The sequence below is a fragment of the Plasmopara halstedii genome (assembly GCF_900000015.1).
Source record: "Plasmopara halstedii genome assembly, contig: Scaffold_2904, whole genome shotgun sequence".
Classification (NCBI taxonomy): Eukaryota; Oomycota; class Peronosporomycetes; order Peronosporales; family Peronosporaceae; genus Plasmopara; species Plasmopara halstedii.
This window is the reverse complement of record NW_020189809.1, coordinates 38,981-48,959: the sequence shown is the minus strand read 5'-3', so window position 1 is coordinate 48,959 and position 9,979 is coordinate 38,981. Positions and strand designations below refer to the sequence as shown.

General features: G+C 44.0%; 2 protein-coding genes across 2 annotated transcripts; one reads left to right on the top strand and one right to left on the bottom strand.

The window, feature by feature from the left end:
• Positions 1–6,562: 6,562 nt before the first annotated feature.
• Positions 6,563–7,095, top strand: PHALS_05452 (uncharacterized protein; the record flags this gene model as incomplete). Its single annotated transcript, XM_024718993.1, has 4 exons — positions 6,563–6,670; positions 6,752–6,850; positions 6,932–6,993; positions 7,053–7,095. 4 exons carry the CDS (start codon positions 6,563–6,565, stop codon positions 7,093–7,095), a joined length of 312 nt encoding a protein of 103 aa, XP_024584337.1.
• Positions 7,096–7,940: 845 nt separating this feature from the next.
• PHALS_05451 (uncharacterized protein) lies at positions 7,941–8,221 on the bottom strand (the record flags this gene model as incomplete). Its single annotated transcript, XM_024718992.1, has 2 exons — positions 7,941–7,998; positions 8,073–8,221. The coding sequence occupies 2 exons, from the start codon at positions 8,219–8,221 to the stop codon at positions 7,941–7,943; spliced, it is 207 nt and encodes a 68-aa protein (XP_024584336.1).
• Between the last annotated feature and the right edge of the window lie 1,758 nt (positions 8,222–9,979).

The following is a 9,979-nucleotide window of genomic DNA, read 5'->3' as shown; positions in this document are numbered from 1 at the left end:
ATTGTCATGTCATTGATTTGCAAGGGCTGTCGAATCATAAGAGTGCTGCTAGTCAATTGATATTACAAGTATATACTTTTGATGGCTCTAAATCATTAAACTAGGATAGAGTCAGAGATGTTAGAAACATAACACATTTTTTATCGACCAGACTCTTGAGCCAAGGGAGATGAATCGATGGTACGCTTGCTTAATCCCTTTATTCCTCACAAACCGATCCACTTCTTGCTCGAAGTTAAAGCGTTAGCTTCGTCGACTTTTTTCCTTTGGCAGCTGCGCATTTCGCTAATCAACACAATGAGTTCCTCAAAAGATTTTTATAGCCGACCATATGCGTCGATCCGATCCACGGTGCTGACCCTCGATGACTTTCACATGCAAGTCATTTAGCACAATTTTGCTGACTTGTTGCTGTTCGCTTCCCGACTCCGTTCTGGATGTTATAGTAGTCGCCTAGTTTGATGTAGCTTTTAGTGTAAATTGGAATCAATCGCAATAAGCAATCGTGCAGACGCACTAGTAAAAAAACATATCCGTGGACAACCTGTTTGCGACCGTTGTCGGTCTCACAGTTAGTGTTAGGCTTACACCGCTGAATGCATGTGGGTGACGTCACATGGATTACTGCAGCGAGGCTGCCGTAGCTTTGCGCTTTGAGGAAGCGTAACTTAGGTCACCGACCTTTCGTTTCATACTTAAAACAAGTACGAGTTTAGCGGATCGCATTCCGCTTACTCCAAGAGTAATTATTGCCTTAACCCAAGGCTAATTAAATCTTCCGTTTAAATCCAAAACTGACTCGATTTATTTTTTATCTGCGGCAAAGCCGCCTAATTTTACATGTATAGATTTTCCTAAATATATAGTAAAATCTCATACATGCATAACTACTGGCTACCCAGCCACGTACCGTATTCTTATTTAGGTGTAGTCACCCCATGCTCATCTCGTGAGACACGCACACCTGTTACCAGGGTACGTGAAACCCCGTTACAATTACGGTCATGTTTACATTACTAACATGATTACGGATGCTGATAACGGACACATTGGTAGTCGTTCATTAGTATAGATAAATCAGATTACAGTGAGAAGCTTCTAGAAGGATTTGGAAGGACAGGCTGAGGGGCAGCAAACAGTTAGCGAACTAAGGACCTCAACATACTCACGTCGGTTTTTGCCATTTTCTCAACAGGGTAACAGTAGCAAACAAAGCCTCGCTTTGCCACGTCTTTACCGCCATGACTACGAAGCGCACTGAAGCCCTCCTAGTAGATGGTAACTACTACGATTGGGAGTTTAACATGACGATGGCCCTCGCAAGAAAAAGACTTCTGGGGCGCTTTATGGGCGCAAAGGATGAGAGCGAAATAACGGAGACGTGGCTCGTGAATGACGCCAAGGCATTGGGTATAATTGCCCAGGACGTCGAGATTCAACACCAGGCCTAGATTTGGTCTACTACTCGTGCCTTGGAGGCATGGAAAGCGCTTCACGCTTCCTACAATCGCTCGACTCTGCACAACCGTGTCACGATGACATGTCGCCTTAATGAGTTTAAAATAAAGAGTGGCACTCGCATGGCGGAACATCTGGATGCATTCGGCGGCTGGTAGTGAGACTCTTGACGACGGGAGAGCCGGTGAATGAATCAAGACAGCTAGTGATACTTTTGAGCAGCTTACCAACGAAATATGATCTTTTATCATGGAAGACGGCAAAGACATCACTCTGATCGAAGTTAAGGAGAAGCTGTTGAAGGAGTCAGACCGGTTACAGAAAAAGAAGCAAGCGAGAAAGCGTTTTGCGTCACAGGCAATGATGGATGGATCAAGGACAGGTGAGGAAGTTGTCGCAAGAATTACGATACGCGAGGGCAGCGATTTTCGGGGCAAGTTTTATAATGGTGATCAGACTGGTCATATGAGACGGGACTGCCCAGCTGTTCTAAAAACCGTTTCAGCGGTAATGATCTGCTGTGGGGAAGAAATCAGCTTATTGCTGATTGACAGTGGTGCGACGTCACACATGACCCCTCACCGAAGCGACTTGATCGACTTCAAGCAGATGGCAGGAAGTTATGCGTCGAAGGAGCTGGAACAGTGAAGCTTATCGGCTTAAAAGAAAGACGCATATCAAGGATGGAAGTGCTGCTTATTCCTGGACTTAGCAGACATTTACTGTCGGTGGGAAAGCTTGCCGACTGTGGACTAAGCGTGGAGTTTCAGCATGCTTCGTGCACCATTTGGATTATGAACTATGCTTGACAACTGGTACAAGAAATGGGAAAGCTTACGCACTGGACTGTCAGCAAGAAGGGGTACGATTGGTGCAATGCTCGGGAGCTGATAGTTAGTGGGAGCTGTGGCATGCTCGTATGGGACACCCAAGCGAGAATGCTTGAGTGAAGACTTTGTAAATCACAAAAGATATACCTGCGATAAAACAAGGTATCAAGCCCTTGTGCGGTGAATGCATGAAGGGCAAGCAAATGACTGAAGCCTTTCCAAAACGCCCCATGAAAACGACGTCACGTTTATTGGATGGAGTTCACACAGACGCGATGAGGCCTATGAAGACACTTTCAAAAGGCGATGCTCAGTATTTTTGACTTTTGTGGATGATTATTCGCGATATGTGATGGATTATTGTCTGGTGAAGAAGAGTGAAGTTGCCGACAAGATCAAGATGTTCAAAGTATTGTATGAAAATTAATGGGGTCCCGTGCCAGATGTCTGCGTTCGTGCAGCGGGTCGGAGTTTGTCGAAAAGACAGTTACATAGTTATGTCAGTGAAACGGCATCATACATCAGCGTTCGTTTTTTTATAGTCCCCAGCAAAACGATATTGCAGAACGAATGAATCGCACGATTATGGAAAGGGCACGGAGCATGCTACACTAAAAATGTGTTCCGACATGTTGGTGGGCAGAGGTAGTAAGCACGCGATCTGATCAACCGCTTCCCCAATACAGTGCCCCCAACCCAAACAATACTCCGTATGAGCTGGGATTTAACATGAAGCCTCGGATGGATCACCTTATGATTTTGTACTCATGAGTGTGCTCGCGTTGATCAAGTGAAATGGACGAAGCTCTAAGCCAAAATCTTTTGGTGTATGTCTCTTGGTTATGCCGAGAAAAACAAGATATCAGTATCAGGGTTGGTGAAGCTGGACGAGCGTGAAGTGATTTATGAGACGCACCTGCCCAAACAAGTAAATCACGTAACCAAGAACAACGATGAAAGCGCAGTGTTCGAGCAGACAAAATACCAACAATGCCAAGATGGTCATATGGAGTGTGAAGAAGTAGAAATTCCAGATGATCCAATGAATGAGGAGAAGTCCGACATAAATGAATCAAGGGTCGAAGTACTTCGAATACCAGCTTATGTACACTCTGAACTGACAGAGTATAGAGCTCCTACATTGAATGCACAGGAAGATCGATTGTTATTCCAACCGCAAGTGGAATGCTCAAGGCGTACACGCGAGCCGATATTGTGGTTGAAGTACGGATCAGTTGCCCCCAAAACGTTTGGAATGAAGCAAAGGATCACCATCTCTATAGCGAACAAGAATTGATGAACACGGCCTTATAGCTTAAGTTTTTTTGCTGACGCTGTAAGTGTTGGTGAAGAATCGGACTTGTCTACCACATATGCGCAGGCAATGGTTAGTGACGAAGCAGAACATTGGTGACAAGCGTTGGACTCCGAAGTACAATCGAATTGTCAGAACAGAACATGGGCACTCGTTTCACGAGAATCAGTTGGACGTACTACTGGATGCCGCTGGGTCCTTGCTAAGAAGCGTGACCAGAATGAATCTGTCGTGCGCTACAAAGCACGATTGGTGGTTAGAGGGTTTTAGCAGAAGTACGGCGTGGATTTCTTCGAGACTTACTCTCCAGCGGCCAACATGAACTCAATTCGAGTTGTACTCGCAGTGTGTGCAGTACTAGACTATAAAATGAAGCAGCTGGATGTCGACCCGCCTTACTCAACAATGTGCTTCTGGATCGTATTAAAGTGGTGGTTCCGATTGGTGTTAAGAGGGCTCAAGGGTTTGCGTGTCAACTGAACAAAGCTATATATGGACTCAAGCAAGCTGTAAGTGCTCAATCGATGTGACGGAAAAAGCAGTTTCATATCTGCAAACTGTGTGAACGCAGTTCAAGAATCGTTCAGCTTCATCAATGCCGGATACTTGATTACAGGTTAGCAGACTGTTTAGTTTTATTTCGTACGCTCATGCTCTACCTACAGAGTCAGTAAATAGTCCATTGTATAGTCTGAATAACATTTCCTTTGTTTTTTGTGTATTCAAAGGAAGTTTTCTTAATTAATTATTTTCGCCTAAAATTATGCTCTACCATTGAGCTATTTTTGTAATTCATTACTTTGTTATGAAAAAATAAAAATAATTCATCATAATTAATACATACCACTTATAATAACGCGTATACGACCATTTCATTACTCAGCTAAGAACGTCTTCAAGGAGGATCAATTCAAAGTTGTGGAGCAGATCAAAGCGCCTACGTGAAGAAAGTGAAAGAATGTTTTGTGTACTTGTGTTTAAATGTCGATAATAGCAGCAGCGCAATTCTAGAGGTCAAGGGGATGATAACAAGTGTTTTCAAGATGAAGGATTTCGGTATTTGCGAAGTTTATCTTTGACAAGGAGATCGACCACGACAGGAGAGCTTCCATAGTAATGATCAAGCGGACACGCTAGATTAGCGACGTGGCTGAGCGATTTGGACAGATAAACGCCTAGGACGTCGACAATCCATGTTCGTAGGTCTCAGCTGTCAACATCACAGTCTCCAAGTACACAATCTGAGCGCTCAAAGATGCGGTCAAGACCATACCGCTCACTAATTGGATGTCTGCTAAATACTACAGCTTGCACACGGACGAACATCGCATATGGAACGCCACAATTCTGGTACTACGCTACTTAAATTCGATATGTCATCACGGGATTACTCACCAAAAAAATGACTGGAAAGGTGATTGTTTAGGCTTTCTTAGATGCAGACAGCAACACTGATGACAAACGGTCTAAGTGTGTTGATTAATATTGGAATAGCTCGGGTTGTGTTCAAGACCAAGTATCAGAGAACCGTCGCACTAAGTTCCGCAGAAGCAGAGTATATAGCGCCAAGCTTGTGCGCACAATAAGTACTTTGGACGCGCGCAATGCTGAAGTACATGGGTCAAGAACAAGTGGGAGGCACGCAAACATGGGAAAACAATCTAGGTGCGATAGCTTTGGCAAACAATGCGGGTAATTACGCTCGTACAGAGCGCGTGGACATCAGACATCACTTTATCCAGGAGAACGTTCAGCATGAATTACTCATGACTGGCTACATCGATACGAAGAGTCAGCTTGCAGATATGTTAACAAAGGCACTAGGGGCCAAGATGCTCAACTTCTTGCGGAAGGCAACAGGCATCAAGACCAAGTCAACAACAAAGATCATTGAGCATTTGCGTTGAGTGGGAATGCATGTGGATGACGTCACAAGGTTTACGGTCATCTTTACAATTACTATCATGATTACAGATGCAGATTACGGACATAATGGTAGGCGTTCATTGATATCGATAAATAAGATTACATTATTTTAGAAGGATCTAGAAAGACAGGCTAAGAAATAGCACAGAGTTAGCGAACTGAGGACCTAAATATGTTTGCTTCGGTTTTTTTCATCTTCTCAACAGTTATACCACCCGGAATTCCCCCTAGATCATCTCTTTTGTGGTTTCCTCTGTTTTTCGTTTGCACTCCTGCATCAGTGTAGACTTTACTTTGACGAGCAATACGCCCTCTAAATTGCCCACTATAGAAAAAAACTCGTATTGTAAGGTTGGGCTTCTCAGAAAAATCACGATACTGGCTAAGATCATCAAGCGTCCCCGCCAGTGTCGGTAGTCGGATTGTTTTCTCCATGACGCTTTACAGGTGCACCGCATCATTCATTGTGTTCAAACAGAAGGGGCGGAATCACAATACTCGTCGAGCATCATAAGAATCACACAGCGTATTCACGCAAAAATTTATAACTAACGGCTGTAAATACGCAACAAATAAGGAAAGGGGTTGAGAAAACATTTCTAGCTAGATATATGGATAACTTTATAGACGAATGGTTTGGAGGTTTTTTATATTGCTTCTCGCCTTGAAAAATTGTCACGTGAGCACTTTTTACGTAGTTCTTGTCTAATCAATACTGCTTTTACCACCGTGGGAATGCAAGCAATCAACACAGCAGGAGTTGCAGGGTTCTGTTGTATCTTTTGGCGCTTGTAATCAGTTTTTAAACCCATCTCTTGTTTCATAAAAACTGTGTCTCGCAGTATGATGATACAATTGTCACCACCTTAGATCGATTGAGTAAACACAGCAATTCCTACACAGCAATTACTTTGGATGCCACAATGAGTTTCTTAATATTAAAGCCAACGGCGGCAAAATTAGGAACAATCGTCGCAACGCAAAACATTTGTGATTCTCAGAGAAACAGACACAGAATATAGAGACGTGTTCGATGGGCGATCATACGAATGATCAACTATCCAAGAATATCATTTACCAAGATCATCGATCATCGCGCATCGAATTTTCTCCTTCATCTAAAGCAGTCAGAGCAGTGCAAGTAAGGGTTTACTATAAATCATTAAGGGTACTTCTCCAAACATAAAGCTATGACCATGAACTCAAATTTTAGATAACTTAGTTGAATGCAAAACTTTTGTCGCCTCTCGAAATGCATGCGTTACGACAGCGAGAATACTCTGTTGTGGGCTTTGCCTGGCCTTCACAGGAAGATGCAATTGTGTAGTACACATCCTCACCTATCGTTTACAGTAAGGACAAAATAATTCCCATATGACCATTCATTCTTAGTCATTCTTAGACGTCTGACATCACAAGATCTCTGTCACAGCAGGATGGTTTTGCGGAGTATGCAATTATGGTGTACGTAGACATTACACTGTTGCCTCTCAGACTTAAAGCAAAATTCATTAATACCATAGTGACGTAGATGATGTGCCAATCAAGAAATATATGGGCTACTAGCCTCACACAATGCGTCATAATAGATTGATATGGCTACATATTGCAGAGCATAGACACGCTAGCCTGCTTGAGATTCAGATGATGCAACACTCTTGATTTGAGCAAGTGTCAGTACTATGTACCTGGTAGTCTCCGATCAAGCACCGTAAGGGCAGTTAGGGAGCCCATCCTTTGTGAATTTACAGATGTAAACTCGCAGAATCAATTTTTTTGCGTGGAGCGAGGTATTACGACTTAGTTGCGGCTCTAGCTCTTGTTCGACGACCGACATCAGAATAAGGTGGGGCAGAGCTTGATATATGGTACGGCGCGTTTAACAAATCTCTATTTTTAGCTGGCCTTGAGGGAATCGCGCACTTGTAGACTTAATAGTTAACAGCTCACTTCAAGGTATTCACAAGCTAATAACTTGTGCTGGTGAATCACCATGTCTGTGACAGCATAGCCAACGCCCAGATAAAGGCCACCACTGCTAAACATCAGGTCTTGAGAATAACGGCAGATAAATTCTCTCTCCGACGCGAGTGCTCAAGATGGTTAAACAAGTTCCATCCCGAGCAACAACGCGTCGCTTGCGGTCTCCAAACAGAGAGGATAATATATCCGAAGATGAGGCACCCCAGGATGGAAAGTGTTACGGCGACATATGTCGCGGGTGTTCGCACCTCATTATCAAGCTTTTCGTGTGTGATGGAATATCTCGTTCACCCCTCACAATAGATAAACATGAATGGGACTGTACCCAGGGCTGGAATCGCGGCGGACTCTCTGTCGGAAACAGACGTGCCCTCTATCTTTATAAAAAGCCTCCGTTCGTGTACATCTCGCCCCAAAATCTTTGACATTTAAGCTCTCTCCTTTAAGGAAGTGGAGGACGTAGCGCGGGAGGTAGAGGAACCAGAACTAGTCGATTTGGAAAGAAAGGAGTTATCTTTTTGCTTCCTTCTGGTACCGTAATGGCCGTAGGTGTTACATACCAGAACGCTTTTGTGCCTTCCTTCTCTCCCGACTGAGAAGTACGGAGGGTCATGCCCCGTGCTGGATCGATCGACGTCAAGTAAAACTTGAGCGTATTGCATATCGTGGAGGTAGCTAACACGAAAAACGCTCTCTTAGAAAGTGGCATTTTTGTATAGATAATGTTCACAGCCTAGCTTTAGTGTAGCAACCCGGGATTTTTGATGCCCTGGAAGTTCTGAGGTTGTCATATAATTTCGTGTTACACGTGTCGTTGTAAAAATACTTGGAGGAGTTGAAGTTGCCTAGTGCGATGCCAAAATCTAGCGGCTTGAGATAAGGACAATAATTTAAGTGCAAACGTTCCTTTAGATATCCCAATAAAGTCTGTGGACCTTGACGGCGTTAAACACTAAATGGTTCCTGATCTGGGTCTGAAACACGATATCATTCTAAAAAAAGCCTTGCTGGAGCGCCATGAGCCATGAATCGGAAAAATGTTGAAGACTTTCGGTGCCAGCACTTCGGGAGTCTCGAAGCCAACCCTGTTAAAAAGCGGAGGCGCTTCCAGCGGGCACGAACCATCAACACCATTGTCACAAGACGTCGTGTTAATTAAAATAGGTAGCCACGATATTGCTTAGAGTCTTGGGCAAAGCTTGGAAGGCAGAAGCGGCTGTGAGCCGCGGTCACAAGACGATACGAAAATTAGCGACCGTATGTCGTGGTCTCCAGGGTAGTTAGATATATTAGCTCTGAGATTGAATTTCTTAGAGATTACAACTAATGGGATGCATTCTGGCGGCTGTATTTAGCGATCCCCGGGCAAATCTTTGTGGATACATTTGAATTTAGTTACGAGATAAAAGGCCAGAAGTATGTGATGTTGTTGGTATGTATATTCCATCTTGTTCACAGTACGGTACAGCTGTATCAGCAACACCGAGTGACGTGCCCATTCGATGATTCTCGAGGTATTTTGGTCTGCAGGATCCTTCTTTTTTCAAGCAAGTAATCATAAAGCTCAATTGGGTCGCCATGTTCACCGCACAAAAGGTACATAGGGTGAGTCTGTACGCTCCACAAAGAAGCAAAACCAAAAGTTTCAATGAGACATGAAATAAATTCCGCTGCGACGTGTCTCCGCTGCCTTGTCGGGGACGCAGCAAACGTGCGCGAACTGCGCAACTCATGCAGAGAACGCTGAAAACCCCTTATCTTCGAGATTGCATCGTTGTGTGTTCCTTAAAATGTGCCTGGTCATTTTTCGGAAAGTCACTATGACCGTTCTTATTGGTAATCGCCTCAGCTGCCCCACCAAAACTATGAGTAAATCGATGGCCGCTGGGAGTAAATGCCGCTCCATCCGTTTAAGTGGCTTGTCGGCATAACAAGCTCGTATAGAAGCGGATCTCAATGAATTACGCTCGTAAGAGCAGGCACACAAATCTGCAAGTGGTAAAAAAATTCCGACGCAGTAAGTTGTGAAGCGCTCACTGTTGCGCAATGTCATGTACAGACAAAATAAATGTCACCCACTGTGGTGTGACAGAGGGTGTGGCGGGGATCGTCCCTTTCGTAAACTATAGATTATTATTATTACTGTCCCTCGAAATTAGAGCAACCAATGAGGAGGCCCCCGATGAGATACCATGAACAGCAGTGGTATGGATGAGAGTGACGGGACTTCAGAAAGAAGGGATTCATAGGACACGTGAGCTGCTAGCCCAACTCTACGCAGTACAGATACGTTTCTTGCTGTAGATGTATCGCAGGTATATCTAATCTCTGATAAATTAACTTAATTGCAGGTGTAAATACTTGCTCACCCTGGCTCAGTGGCCATTTGCACGCGCAAGAAATGCAACAACTTTTGCAGACGCACGCACGTGGTCATCATGAGCTCAGATCATCTGAAATGTAACCG